Source organism: Argiope bruennichi, chromosome X1 (assembly GCF_947563725.1).
Source record: "Argiope bruennichi chromosome X1, qqArgBrue1.1, whole genome shotgun sequence".
Classification (NCBI taxonomy): Eukaryota; Metazoa; Arthropoda; class Arachnida; order Araneae; family Araneidae; genus Argiope; species Argiope bruennichi.
Window position 1 is genome coordinate 43128134 of NC_079162.1, and position 16616 is coordinate 43144749.

At 29.0% G+C, this 16616-nt stretch overlaps 1 protein-coding gene across 1 annotated transcript in view; it reads right to left on the reverse strand.

The window, feature by feature from the left end:
- Nucleotides 1-808: 808 nt before the first annotated feature.
- LOC129958221 (apolipoprotein D-like) overlaps nt 809-16616 on the reverse strand; it is a 35798-nt gene continuing 19990 nt past the window's right edge. Inside the window, exons 2-6 of the mRNA XM_056070505.1 lie at nt 10345-10420; nt 6878-7014; nt 5685-5770; nt 4195-4302; nt 809-1115 (exon numbers count right to left, since the gene is read on the reverse strand). Of these exons, the coding sequence (XP_055926480.1) occupies nt 982-1115; nt 4195-4302; nt 5685-5770; nt 6878-7014; nt 10345-10368 (489 nt within the window). The 5' untranslated portion in view covers nt 10369-10420 and the 3' untranslated portion in view covers nt 809-981. The remainder of the gene's footprint in view (nt 1116-4194; nt 4303-5684; nt 5771-6877; nt 7015-10344; nt 10421-16616) is intronic.

Consider the following 16616-nt stretch of genomic DNA (forward strand, 5'->3'; position numbering starts at 1 on the left):
TAACAGTTCATCTAGCCGGGCACATCTTCTAGTACTATAAAAAATAGTATTCTGATTAAATTGCATTTTTAAACTTTGAATATTTGGTTGAATTTACCAACGAAAAAAACTCTAGATACTGATTTTTTGAATTTCTAATGAAAATTAAATATTGAACTTTTCCAAACAGATAAATGTTGTAACTTTTTTAAGTATTTCTTACATGGCGGTAATCTATCTCTAGATATATTAATCATTCAACAACTAATCGTATTGTAGCATGTATGCTTGCTTTGGTCAATTTATTTATTCATATAACCACTATGAAGATAAGTTTAGTATGGAAAATAGTGCGAGTAATAGGTCTGTATCAATTATATTGTCTCATATATTTTTATAAAAAAGATAAATTACAAAGCACTGATTCTCTTTTCTTTTAGAAATGAATATCTTAAATTTGTCGCCTTTATAAAGAACTGAAAATTTGTACAACATTTAAAAATAAAATTTTTTTCTCACAATGAAAAAATTGCATATAATATTTTATCGATATACTCTTAAAAGTGATCTAGTGAAAAAAAAAAAAACAACAACCTCATATTAATATTTCTTCGGTATATTATACAAGGAGTACGTGTATTGATTTGAGCCAGCCTCTTCAACATGTTAATCATTTTCCATATTAACTTTACTTAAAACAGTTTGCCAATAATTTCCAGTGAAGACATGCCATTTCAATCCTTTTAAATTATGCTTTCGGGCCAAATAAAAAGGGCTTAATCTAAAGAATAATTTATTCTTTATTTGACTTTTCATTTTATTTCATCAGTATAGTTTCACAAGATAAATATCTATAAAGCTTACAGATTAACGTAATAATATTTCAACGGTAAAATGAGATGATTCTTAAATAATGTATGATAATTTTCCTCTTTATGTTGAACTCTCATTTGGATGGTAATGATGAATACATTTCTTCCTCCTTCTCAAAGAGATTGCTCTTTACGCCGTGCAATTTTGAAAATTCGTCTCTACTAGCCCAGCTCGGCTGATATCTTTACTGTCTAAAAATCCATAGATCCTTTCTTTGAAATCTTCTGACAGAGTTTTGTTCCGGGACAGAATCCACAAATTTTCTGTAAAATAAAGAAAATTGTTAATAACATTTGTTATTAATCTGTATAAATATGTCTAGTTAATTATTTAACCCTTTATATCCTGCTTTTACATAATTAAAATTTTAAATAACATATAAAAATAGCTCTTTCTACGATAACCCACTAAAAGTTGGATTTATTTATCCAGTAGGGAATGATGTCTGATCACCAGAATGTATATGCCCATTAGGACCGTAGAGGTTAAGAAAAGTATGTATTATTTTCGATAATGGAAAAATATTGTTGTTAACGTATTAATGATGCATTCGCCTATGTTACAGTTCGGTCTGGGAATCTGTTCGGAGATCAAACTTTGAATCAACCCAACCTGTTCTCGTTTTTTTTAAACTGTATTAAATAGAATCGTTATAAATGAGTGTGAGGAATATGTGGGGAGAAGAAAGTAAACAAATTAATTTAAAATTGAATTTAAATTAAAAAATGATAATCATTAGATTAAAAACTTTGAATAAAAATTTCTGCATTATAAATCAAAATATTTTAAATACATTATTTTGTTTTAATTAAGCAATTGATTAATTACTAAATTATTCAAAATTAATAATAAAATGACCAACACGCAAGTGATAACCTCACTGCGAAGTTAGGGTTAGCCGTTGATTCCTAATATTCGGATCAAGCCGTTGATTCCTAATATTCGGATCAAGCCGTTGATTCCTAATATTCGGATCAAGCCGTTGATTCCTAATATTCGGATCAATGGCTAAAGTTAATATTATAAGAATTTCTCAAGCCGCCACTGATATAACTGATCAGCTCAAAAACTGTTGTTAAGAGTATTGATAAACATGATTTGATTTAATAATGGATAATTTTAATATTACTGACAACCATTCATCTTCTGAAACCGAATCGAAAATAAAGTTTATTATTTTATTTATTGTATTTTACGAAAATTATGAGATCTCATGAGATATAATGCAGTAATAATAACTACGATAACTGATCGATATAATAAAGAATTTTGTATAGTAAGTAATGTTATGTTAAGAAAAAAAGTTTGGAATAGCCAAAATAATAATAAAAAAATGAATAGAGATTAAACTGATCAAAATCGCATCTACAAAGATGTACCTCTTCTTTTTGCATTAGTAAACATAATGACATTCTGTCTTTCAAACGAAATAATTCGTCAAATGTTTATAGAGAGAATTGTCGTCGATATCATAAAATAGGAATTTTTTAGTTTTATGGATTGGATATGACAAAAAATGTAACAATAACATCATGGTTGCTCATAGATGATCAACAATTTTACAGTGAATTACACTCAAGGATGTCTGTTATAAAAATTCTATTTTAAGTAGTCTCTAGCTAAAAATTAAATTAGCTGCCCAATGTGATAAAGCGGCTGGAAGGCGATTCTCATTAAAGACATTTTCATCTAGTAAACGAGAAATTTTGCACGGACTTCTTGTCAAGAACTTTTTTTTTAATGAAAATAGCTCTGTATGGAAGCGCTTTCAGTTTGATTAATTAAATTAATATTAAGACATAACTATATATTCCTATACTTTTCTGCCACTAAAAATTAATACTTGAACCTTTTTAACAGATGGGACAATAATTCAGTTATCAATTATTTTGATGCTATATTAGAACTATTTGGGAATATCCTGATAATTTGAATTAGATCGAATGAGAGGACAGCATCTGAGCCAGAATACCTTTCTGTGAATATAAAAGACAGAATGATTCCACTTTACAGATTTATTTGCCGAATGGCTCATTGGTAAAATCGAGTTTTGATACTTTGCCACCATACCACCTCGATCAACAACTTCAGAGTAAAGTACAGCGAAACAGATAAAGGCAGTCACTACACTGAACATCCGGAATCGGAACTTAACATTTCTGTTGTTGAATATCTGGTCTACCAAGTATTTTTTATTTATCCAGCTTATTTTGATTGACCATATCTGTTCGATTAATCAAACATAATGTTTTACAAATATTAATGCAGCTGCTTGTGTCTTGTCATTGAGTATTTCTAATTTTATTTCCTCAAGGGATGAGTAGAAAATCCTAGAATGTTCACAGATAATGCTGGGTAGTGTGTTCCTCTTCTATGTACAGTAAACTCTCAATAATTCAATACTGCACCAATCTAACCTTCTGGAGTTTTCAGCAGGGCGAGTAGATTTCAAAGAGTGGGTCACTGCATGCGGATATCAGAAACTTTTGTGCGACATAAATAACAGGCTGATGCTCAGATTTAGAATTATATTTCGTAATATCTATTACATATAATATAATCTTATGTATTTTGTAATATTCTGTGAACTAGAACATAGGATTTTCTATTAAAACAAGTTTTTCAATGAGCCTGCTCTAATCTCTCACTTTTGTTAATCCAATAGTTCTCTGGTTTGAAGTCTTTCAAGTGACTGAGAGTCTATTGGATTTAAGATATAATTTTTAATTTCTGTATATTAGTGTAACTTTTATATTTGGTAGGCAAGATTTCAAATGCAGAAATGTATCACTAACTTTGAAAGAGTTTTCTTCGCTTAAATGATACACGTCATACCTTCAGATACCACCTTAGCCTACACTATAAGGATAAAAGTAACTCCCCTTTCTGTTAATTAAAATTCATTTTATTTTGTAATTCCAACCTTCTAATCTCAATAAATAGTAATCTGATAACATATTGAATAGTTTGTTATTTACTCCTTAGAACGATAATCGAACTCTAATGGAGCTGATTGAATATATAGATCAGCAAAATACATTAAAATTAAAATCAATAAGGAAGATATGAAAGATATATACTATCAAAAATTAAATATAACAGATGTCTTCCTTTTAGTAAATAAATTAAAAGAAAGACATCTTTTGCAAATATATATATGCTATTACAAATTAGATAGTTAATCTTACGTTTTGCAGAAATGAATTAAAAAAATATTTATTTGCATATTTGTGGTTTTTAAAGAATTTGGTCTATTTTAATTTCGTTATTTAAGTGAAAAATTAATACGTCATTAAATTTACATATACATACAAATTTACATTTACATATACATATACATACCAGTGTGTCCAAGAATTGAGCTATACTTCGGTGACTCGAAACATCCCCACACAACAGCATAGTCATCATAATTGGTGTCAATAATTCGATAACGTAGAAAAAGAGACACTATAAAAAAGTGATTAGAAAAAAAACATATTAATGTATTACCTTTGAATCAAATTATAGAAAATAAATACCATCAGCAAGGTAATAAATAAATTTATTTATTTATGACATATTCAAAAAATTCTGCAAACGATTTCAATGATAAAGATTTTAGTACAAGGTAAATTCTACTACCAGTTAATGAGGGTATTAATAACAATATTTATTTGTGAGACAAATTTCATAAATGTAAATGCATTCAACAGTCATTCGATTATTACAGGGAGTCCACACATTTTGTGTGAATTTAAATTAGTTGTTACTTTGTAAATATATTTACAAGAAAAATTAGTGAAAAATTATGATAGCATTTGCTCTGTGTAACATTTATTATCCTTAAACATACAAAATAAAGAAATTTAACTACTGATTCATGGCTCATTAGAAGAGAAAATATGTTGCATTCGTTAGTTGGCTGAACTAAAATCTACTGCTGATTTCCAAAAAGATCCATTCATCAATTTCATAATCACAAAAGTTGGGAAAGGAAAAAAAAAAAAACTTAAATATTCTAAGAAATGAAGAAAATTTACTTTCTTTTCCAGGACAGCTATGACCTGCTGTTTCTATGAATAAATTTCATAAAAATAATTTTAAAAAAAAACTTTTACTATTATGCTAAAAAGTAGCATTTTTTTTATTTTAATTATCTATATAAATCTACTTTTTAACTATATTATAGAATTTAATTTATAATCCCTTATATATTTTTAAAAATTGAGTAAAAGTAAAGCAATAATTAGAGTATTCTATTTTTTAATTTATAGTTCTTTATTGTAAACATTATGGAATCTTGAAATCAATTACTTTCAAATTCGCTACCAGATGTCACCACTAATATAATTTCAAAATTTAATTTAATTAATTAATTACTTGATAAATAAGTTTAGAAAATATTAATTCTAATAGTTATAGATTATAGTTAATAATTGTGTATAGCTATAGTTCAGAATTGTGTATCTCCATAGAGAATACGTAAATATGCAAAATTTCAAAACCCCAGAACATTAAGAAGAAACTGAAAAATCTATTACATAGTTCCATCTTTTCAAAGATGAAGAAAATAAAAGCATATAAAAAATAAGTAATTTTTCAGTTACATTTCGAAAACTAAAATTTCTAAAGGGAAATTAAAAATAGACAAATCGAGCTTTCTTGTTATTTTTATAAATTCTTTCGGTCACGAATTCTTAAAAAGGAGCATTTATTTTAAATTGGATATAAAATTTATAAACGCATTGTATTATATTAAGAATCCTACTAAATGTATCGCATTGTGATCAAAAATCACAAATGAATTTTAAATAATTTAAAAGTTTAGATTTTGTATTCTGAGTACTTACAAGGACCCATGACAAGCTCTAGCTTTGCCGGCGTTTTAGCATCTGGTGTATGTAGATGCCCACGCATTAATGTTACTCTTCTTTTCCTGAAAACAATGATTTTCTTTCAAAGGATATACATGCGTATCATTTAAAAATAATTTTTTGTTGTTGTTACTTTAAACTTCATGATTTTAAAATCGCTTCACTAGAACAGATTTTTCTCTTTTTCAGAGTATCGCAATTTTATACAGAAAAAGAAGAAAAATACTATATCATTTTTTAAATATATCAAATTGATTATTTAATAAATCATTATAGAATCGGTTCTTTCATATTTTCTGTATGTAATGTTAACTACAGACTAGCATTCTATCGATTCTTTCAATTCAAATAATGATATTTGAATGCTTGTATATTTTAATAAATTTATCTTCTTTCAAATATTTACAAATTTATATTTTTATTCACATATTATTGTTTATATATACTAAAGTATTTTATATGTATTCAATAGATTAAAAAACACAGAACCTAACAAATTTTGATTAATATTCATGCTTATAGAATTTGCATTAGAGACGATTCTTATGCAAAATTTAAATACCGATTGACTGAAATGACACTTTTATAAAATCATGTTGTTTTATTTGAAATTTTTGAAGAAATATAATGTACACAATTAAATGCATGAAATATACACTCTTATTTATGTCTTCGTGTACTATGATGCACCTGATTCATACATCAAGTAACAGAATCTTCGATATCGAAAGATGTAATTATTTATGTCAATTAATAACAAAAGTAAAAAAATCAAGTAGACATGCATGAATCGAAATTAAAATAAATTCTCTAAACGGAATATGAAATTTAATTAAAAATTAATTTGTCAAAATCTTAGAAAATCATATGTATTTCTTAGTTGCTTAAAAACCCACAGTGGAGTTTAAATTTGGGATCCACTGAAATTTAGCACTAAGAAAAAGAAAGTAGCTTAGCATAAGGAAATGCACAGGCAGACATTAAATGGCGTATGCAGATACGTTTGTCATTTGACTGACCTTGCGTGAATTCGCTTCATTATCGTGATAAAGGATAATTATGACTATTTTATGAAAAAGGATAGTTATGGTTATTTTGTGACAAAGATTATAGTGAAATAAAGATATTATATAATTGCACTATTTTTACGTTGAAAAGTAATTATTTACAAGATATTGATTCCATTTCGACGAAACGTTGCTCTCATTCTTGTGTTGTTCGCATCAGTGATAACGGTCGTTGCGCATTTTAGTCCTCCTTCTACCAAGGCAAACGTTCTTTGTACCTCATACCAACGGCCATTAAACTGCAAAAAAAAAAAGAAGAAGAAAATAACAATGCACATTAAATAGACATGCATTTATAAATATTTCATTTTTTCTGAAGGTGTATATAAAAAATCCTTATATTTGGAGACCTAGGCCTGTATTATTTTCGTAATGTCATTGTCTTTTTTGTATGATGTTCACACATTTTCATAAAATTTTCTTCAATAAGATCTTTGATAAATTGGATATAAAATATGAAAATCTAACCGTACGATTCCATGCTCTCCCTCAACAAAAAATGAAACCGCGAGCCTTTCTAATCGATCTTACTAATAACATCTCCAAAGTTTTCCTCACTTAGCAGGCTGTCTTGTTCCTCTGAAGTAAATCTAGGGATGAGTCGAAGATACACAACGCCAGGGTACCCTAAAGAACTGATCTATTATCAGGTTTACCCTCCCTTTCGCTTGCTGTTGTGTGCTATCTTTCTTCCTTCCATCGTAAATAAGCGAGGAAGCTATTAATGAGAAGCTGATGTGTCACGCTTCTCCTAGATATTTAAACTCACATAAGACCTATTAGACGATAATAATTTTTATTTAATGCAAAAAATACAAAAAAAAATAACGAAAAATTAAAAAAAAAAAAAAAAAAAACGGAGAGAAATATATTTTGTAATTTTTATTTTATCAATAGATGGAGTTCAGATTATAATTCGGAATCACGGAAGGTTTCAGGTTCAATTGTTGGACTTGCCGTTTTGTAACCATGCAAATTTTAGTGCCGAAATAGTTCTGAAATACTCTCAATAAATGTGTTTAAATAAAAACAATTAATCAAATAATCTAAGTTAGCTAAAATAAGTTGATAAAAATAAGGCGAAATTGTCAAAATCTTCCATCTTGAGCGCTGCAATTTCATAACGAAATTTTTCAAACTCATAAAAAAAAAAGAAAAAAAAGTAAAATATATTTTCTTGATGAAAAGGAAAGGCAGAATGAGGCAGTTAGCGGAAAGCAGAGTGAGGCAGTTAGCGGAAAGAGGTAATCTATTGTAAGCTCTAGGAGGGTGGCGGAGCGTGACCTCCGAGAGATGTCACGAGCGGAGAGAGTAGAAAGGCAAAACCAACCGAAAAAGAACTGTAACATTTGTCAACGACAAATGTTGCGGTTCTTTGATCTTTAATGCCTTTTGGTAGAAAAGAAAATTTGTATTGCATACATGCTTAATATTTTTATGACATGTGTTGTCAACTACAAAATTAGTGTTTTTACCGAAATGTCGTCGATATTTGTTGTCAAAAGTGTGTGCTATTCTGGTGTAAACGCAGCTTAATAGTATTTGAAAAATATTATAAATTCATTACTGTATGCTTTGAATTTATAATAAGATATAAAAACTATTGATTAATAATTACAGTTAATAAAATATTGAACAAATTTTGAAAGATTAAATAAATATAATTACAACAGATAAGAAAGTTGAGAAGAAACTTTGATGCGTCGAGCTAATTTTTTCTCATAAAACTAATTTCTCTGCTTTTTGAGCAAGCTATCTTCATCAGTAAAGCAAAATAGGTCAATCAACCCTAAAGGAAGAAATCTTCAAGGTCATCTCTATCATTAAAGTATTCTACGAAAAATAAAAAGAAAATATAGAGCAAGTTTATTACGTTTTGAGCTTCGAAGTTGTTCAGATTTTAAGGTGTGAATTTTCGTTAAATATTAAACTCGAAAAAAGATACTCATTATTATTATTTCGCAAAATGTATTATTCATTTGTATTAAATGTGAGAAAATCTACCTGTTCTACAGTATGATGACAAATCACAGGCGTTGAAAATTTGAGAATTATTTCTCTCAAAAAGTATCACTAACTCATTAGATACAACAAAGCATAAATTCAAATTAATTAACATAATAAAAAGAAGACTGATATTTTGTTTAAACTGGAAGAACTCTTACAGATTTTCATTAAAATGTACAAATGAGATATTTCCATTGATAGAGAAAGACTGTTTAATAAGAAAGCAATATAAGTAAGAAAAAAAAATCAATGAAGTCATAAATGCTTTAAGAATTCAAATAGATTGCTTTTCCATTAAGCCAGCGTATTAACATTTTTATAACACAACTTATTATCTTCTTTTCCTAAGTACATGAGTGAGCAATTCTGTAAAAATAAAAGAAAAGAAAAACAGACTCGATATTTAACTTAATCCTTTATTTGGCACGGTTGCTCAAAAGCAACACGTGTCTTATGCAAACGTGTATTTATGCCTGTTTGGTTGTGTTCTGAACTTATGCACATTAAACTCCTAGTAATTCTATAGGAGAGGGACTAATGATAAAAAGGCATTAATGAAAACTTTTAGGTACAGTATTACTAATGCTTTGATGACTGAGGGCAAGACAATAACAGGCAGACTGGCCATGTCTTTACAACAACCGTAGAAGAAAAAAGGGAAGCAATTCGATTCCAGAGCAAGATGCAAGATTTGACAGTTAGGATCACTTGTCCAAACATTGGCCTAAAAGTAGATGTCGATACTGCCCAACGGGTTTCGCACTGGACAGATGTTCAAAATGGAATTTGGCTTTTTGTTTTATGCCTAATAGAAACTTTTTCCAGGCATTTCACGTTAAAGAATAGAATTTACTTAATAAATATTCAATGTCATATTACGTGGGGAAATATTACAAGCAATGTTTTGCATTTTTATAACTAATTAAAATAAATGTCAAAAAACACAAATATATTATACACACCCTACTTACTTAGTAGGCGCATCCAAAAAATTTTTACAACTTTTTACCATTTGCCAATTAAAAGATTAAAATGCACATATTTTAAACACATGCATCTTTGTTTTATTACATTTTAGAATATGATTGGCAAAATTGATTCCAACAAATTGAAATGAATTTAAATGTTATTCATCAATTTAAACGCTATCACCAACTCATACATTTTTTTAAATATACATCAGCATTTCCTCACTTTCTAATAGGAAAAAACATCAATATTAATTCATTATTAACTGTGAAATCATTTTAATATATTATCAGAAAGTAGATGGCCGATGCTTCGATAACTCTTTTGCCTCGGGAAGTGTAGAAATTTCAACTATTCCATATCATTCCATTGGTTGTATTATTAAAATAAATGTAAAAGGAATTATATAACATTATTATAGAATTTCATGTAAACAACTCGAAACTTGCTTCGATGCAAAAGTATATGGATCTACTGGCAAGCATTGCATATAAAAACAATTAAACATAACTCGCAGTGAGAGATTTAAATAATATAACTGCAAAATAATGAGAATAATAAAAACAGAAACAGATTTCGAAGGATCATCTTACCGTTTCAATGTCAAAATTCTCCATGACTTCAGGCTCAGGACAGCTAGCAGGATACAGGGACAAACTCCAAACCAAACTTACCCATAAAATAAACAAAATAGGAAGTACAGTTGCTGTCTTGGATCCCATTTCGAAAGCGGAATTGTGTTATTTGATAGAACAAGATTAAGATATTTAAAAACAAAGCTAGTTTCAAAGTGTTCCATGTTCTTATATGCTTTTCTACCCCTCGTCCTAATTTAGGATCAGCCCTGAAGGATATCGTGATCTTTTTGTCCCCTGATTAACATTGACCTCAACTTTACTCATTTTCTTCTGCTCTTAATGACTCTGAAGTATTCTTCTCGACATTGATTCATACTAGATGAAATGTAAACACTTATGATGAACTCGCCATCCAGGAAGTGGATAAGTTTTGTTATAGTTAGTTTTTGTAAACGCAAGAAATTTAAAAATTGAGAAGATAAATTAATTAAGATTCATATTTCTTGATTTTAAATTGAATTTTTATATCTCACTTGTTCATAAGAACAATTATCAAAAATACAATTCGTTGCATTGCATATAAAAATATGAAAATGATAGTTCTTTAAATTCAATAAATATTTTATGATTCATTTCTTGGCTTTCCTACAACCAAATTATTTATGGAATATTTTACTAAATATCTGAACTCACTATCCAGAAGGTAGGAAATTTCTTTTGTTTCAATTATTTTTTTAATACGATTAGAGCAAGACTGTAAAAATTGTTTTAAGAGAAGATGCGAGAAAAGAAAGAAAAAGAATATTTTTGTTCGGCCAGTATAATTTATAATAAAATTCAACAAAAACATCATTTGAAAAATTCTTTAATATTAATACAAAACGAATGAAATTGTAACTACATTTCGCAAAATTCCTCATAATGCGTTAGTTATATGTAACTCTTTCCTTAAATATAATAAATATTTTATGATTCAAGTTTTGACTTTTCTACGATCAAAATATTTATAGAATATTATGCTAAATATTTGAATTCATCATTCAAAAAATAGATTTTTTTTTGTTTCAGTTATTTTTTGAACACGGATGTAACTGAGATGAGAAACTAATTACGGAAATGATGTAAAAAGCAGAAAGAAGTTGGGCGAGATAATATGATTGATTATAAAACTTAATAAGTACTCAAAAATATTATTTAAAAAATTTCAATTGCAAATACGATGACTGAAGTTGTAACTGCAAGGATCTTATAATCTGGTTGGAATTGGAATGTATTGATTATTCTCTTATTGTAATTATTATTTTGAAATTTGTTACGGATCAAAGAGAACCTCTACACTGCTACGCTGACAGAAGTTTACCCAACACTACATTGAAGATTCATACAGTAAAAGTGAAAGAGCATCATATTATATATTTTTATATCTTTTACTATCTTCGGTCAGTTTTGGTCTAAAAATTTGTCACCGACAAAAGGACTTATCGTCCCATATTTTGACTATTTGTTTCGACTTGAAAATGTGTTCCGTATTGCATTTATTATAAATAACTCATATTAAAATAGACGAATTAGATTTTATTTTTAAAACTATCTGAATAAACAATTACTTTAAGTAAAAGTAAAGAAAAAACCCCTTTCCAATTTTTGCTGTAGTTCTAAAGTAACTAAAAGACATGGATAGCAGGGGTAGTTCTGATTTTCGACTTTTTGTCCTGCACTGAAAAAGTGTCCCACATTTGAATTAAATAGTAAAATATATACTTTATGCCTCTTTATCTTTTTCTGCTTTAAAGAAAATTTAATAATTGATTCTTTCATTATCTATGAGTCTTATTTTATATATGTACATATTTTTTTTTAAAAAAATTGTCCCATTTTCTTCATACTTCCCCTAAGTTAGGCATCACTAACCTAAATTTCAGATGTTCCGAATTTAAATTTAGAAAATCTAGTCATTCTATCTGTTCTCTATACGAATGATCAAGAATAGTGGCATTTCATCCACATGTAAGTAATTATTGATTCTTGTATTTCCTTTTTAACAAATATTGAATAAATGTTTTGTTATTTCATGCAAGTTTCCTTTAAGAGACATAGCTGTTTATTTATTGCTTAAAGTTGTACAATGAAAAGCGAATGACAATGTATATTAAATCATTTATGATTAATAAAGATTTATTTGGTTTTAATAGAAAGTCAAAGTTATCATAGAGGTTAGACTTTATGCACCTATTTAAGTAAAATTTTATTAATGAATTATAAACTGCAAAAGTCTCACAATCTGATGAATTATGGCATTTTAATCAGATGAGTGAAATAATTGGGCCGATAACTCATTCTTTAGGCTTTCATGATTCACCGGTGGTTGGCCCAACATTCTTCCGCTGGTGTGGTGAGGACTTTTGGAAAGGGGAATACCAATTCGGTGATCAACCTCGTCATCTGACATTTTTTCTTCTATTTTCAAGGGCTGTTTCCGAATGGGACATTAAGCCTTTGCACTCAGAAAAGTAATTCGACGCATAATTATTCACCTAATACAAAGATTTGCTTATTGCTCGGAAAGTAAATATATATAATAGTTTTAAGTTGAATTTTCCTGAAAAATTAATCTACGTCTTCTTACCATTCCGTAGATATTTTTAACAATCTAAATTTTTAAGAATGAAAAAAATAAAATGTGAAGTGATGCACCGTCTTGATTGGTGCCCGAGAGGAGACATCCGAGTGCAAAGGGTTAATAAATTAAACTAGAACTTAGCCGGCGTCCTGGCATAGGAGTAGCGCGTCTTCCCCGTGATCTGGGTGTTCTGGGTTTGGGCATGGTTGTTCTTCCGTTGTTCTATCTGTGAGATGTGTGAATGTGCCCCCCTGTAAAAAGGTGTTGGGCAAGCGAATGAGTAGCTAAGTCGTACTCTTGGCCCTAGTTGGCGCTACTATAAAAACAAGAGACGCTCCCCCACCGGCTTAAAATCGCTGTCTTCGTAACAGCGGGCTTGTCCATGGCAAGTGCCATAAGAAACAACAACAACAACTGCAAACTAGAACTTTCATGCTATATCAACTTAAAGGCATTTCATTCACAATAGAGTTAATTAAAAAATTATTAAATTAGAATACAGGATAATTAACTTAGAAAATAAAAAATTAACAGAAAAATAATTGTCTCGGACAATAACTTGGAAAAAGTCAGTCGTCGGCCTGTCAGTGGGTGACTTCTGTTCTCCACCTCTTTGCCATGGCCTTACACCCTTTTGGGTAGATTTGATTGGTGTGGGTTTTCCCTCCAGCAAAAAAAAGTGATGTGAACAGGATCAAAACACAAGGTGAGTTTTCAGCATAATACAAAATCCACAATCTTCGTATTCAGATATGGACATTAATATCCTGACATACAGCGCGAATTAAAATATATAAATTTAAACTTTTAACCCATTCAAGCGTTATTAATTTTGCGCATATTATGGACAAGATGTATTGAATAATTTTATGACGGTATAGTGACGAATCATTCAAAAAACACTTGAAACCTGATTAGAAGAATTTGTATGGACAGACAGATAATAATACATAGGAAAAAATGATGAATATAAGAAATATAGCATATTAATATTTATTTATCAACTATTAATTCACCTTGCGCATAAACACATGTATATGCATCTAAAATTACATCGCTCTCCTGATTATATATGCTCCTGAAAGAGATGTATTCATATTTTTGACAGTATTTCTGGTCTTAAAAATCCGATTTTCACTGTCTTGTTCTTCATTGTGGCAAAATATAAATATCAAATTATAAGCTCAAATCTTTTGTTCGGCATTGTTTCTTTATATGAATGAATATAAATTATCTTTCTTTCTGACCAATATTTGCGTATTTTCGTTTTTTTTTTTTTTTTTTTTTTTTTTTTTTTTACTTGAGACATTAGTAAATACAAGGCGGAATATATTTTAAGTTCATTAGCAGTTGTATTCTCCCAAACATCAAAATATTTTTTCTTTTTATAAATTTTGCTATCTATTATATGTACTGCATAAAATTAGTTTCAACAGCTATTGCATTCCAATAATCATCTGGAAATATTAGGGTTTTTTTAAAACTAATATTAGTTTTTTTTTTTTACTTGAGACATTAGTAAACACAAGGCGGAATATATTTTAAGTCCACTTGCAGTTGTATTCTTCCAAACATCAACATATTTTTTTTTTCTTTTTATAATTTTTGCTATCTAATATCTATGCTGCATAAAATTAGTTTCAACAGCTATTGCATTCCAATAATCATCTGGAAATATTAGGTTGAATATATCCATAACACTTGGACTATACCCTAATTTTTGTCAAAATGAAGAGCTTACACCTTGTATTTCTGAGAAAATAAAACTTTTTGGATTATTATCGGCAGGAATCCAGTTTCAATCATTAGAATTCTTTTCACTCGTTGATGTATCAGTTAAATTTCCAATATCATCACAAAATCTTCAATAGATAAACGCTAAAATGTTTGTTACGTCTCTTCAAAAAACTAAAATCATCACTGCCACAATGACTATAATCTTCTAAATTATTGTTAAGCTTACTTATTCTTAGCACAAGATAAATTATTTTGTAATGATATGGAAAGATAACAAAGTATAAAATCAATCGCTACACACACAGCGCTAGTGACGCTAACTTACATGCAAAGTGTCGTGACACATGCATGAGTCTGACTCGTTACTGTTTGTATTGTCGTCGTATTTTCGCTTCACTGATCAATCATGGGTGTAACTCATTATTCTGCGCTAGTAGATAAAACTTTGAAAAGGAAGAGGCGGATTAAGGTAATAGTGGGATCTTGGCTTTAAATTACAATGAGTAACTTTTAAAACGTCAAATATAGTATTTCTCCTCTATTACACTTTTCAAGGGACCTGAGGAATAGTATGTAAATTGAGGGAAGTATAAATCACTGGTAAACCATTTACATTAATTACCTTTTAATATTTATCTGAATAGACCAACAAAAAATGTCGTAAGGAATGGGAAATAGATAAAAGAGAGAGAGAGAGAGAGAAACGGAAGCTTAAACGAAGGGTGAGGAAATGTAATAAGTGTTATGAATTTATATAGCTAATTTGTAAATCTGAGATTTTGCATATGTATCCCATTGTAAAAAAAAATGCTTAATTTTTTTTATATTAATACATAATAAATAATTTTGTCGAGGCTCTTTTTTTTAAATTTTTGTTTAAAACAAAAAGTTGCATTAATGTCAGTATTAAATCAAATTTTTATCAATATTTCACTACTGAGAAAAATTTAGAATACTGAATATATAGCATCTTAAAAATATAAATCAAATATATGATTTTACATTTTAGTAAAATCACTTGTCTTCTCAGATGCTTTTAAAAGATTCGACAGGAAAATAATGTTAGGAAATGAGATAATGAGATAATTTTTTTTGGTTTCATCCAAACTATTTTCTATCCAAAGTTTATCAGGATGTCTGCTTTCCTGCTCATAAAAATATAATTTACAACAAGCTGCTTATTTGACTTAAACTAGTTTCATCCTAATTCTCAACCTTTATTCCAATGTAAAAAAAGAACACGGTTTTCTAAAGTTTTGAAAGGTTCTCAGTCACGATTACTTCTTTTTCTTTTTTCGCTATAAATTTTCCACTAATGGGTCATTTTGAGAAGTTTTCTTTAGTCTTTTGACGTCACTTAAAATTAATGACCAATTAGCAACTAAATATTGGAAGTATTATCCCCTCGACTGTTTCTTATGCTTCCACATAAAAATGCCATTTATAAAGAGAAGTCACTTATAAAGAATGTTTAGTTAAGCTATATTTATGTCCGGTTTTAAAGCACACGAGGAATATTTTGGGACTGATCTCGTAATTTTGATTCGTTGACAGATGACGAGGATGACACCTGCTCCTCTACTAGCTTCCGTTCCAAACAGCGGGAGGAAATTTAGCCCCGACAGATTTAACGTACACATGACCCACTTGCAAGGCGGTTCTTTAGGGGAATCGGGTGTCGAAACTTCCGGTTCCGACACCGAAAATTTTACCACCAGGCCACCGCGGTCCTGTTGTACTTAAGTGCTGTTCAAAATTCGTTCTTGACTGAAATCAATAAAAATAATTTATAATTATTCAAATTTGTCTTTGTCAGTGTTATTTTTTGATTTCGTAATTTTGAATCTTTCCTGGGATAACTTCAGACTCTTATCGAGAAGAAATAATTTTTATGCCCTCTTAAGATCCAAAGAATTACCATTCGTTGATT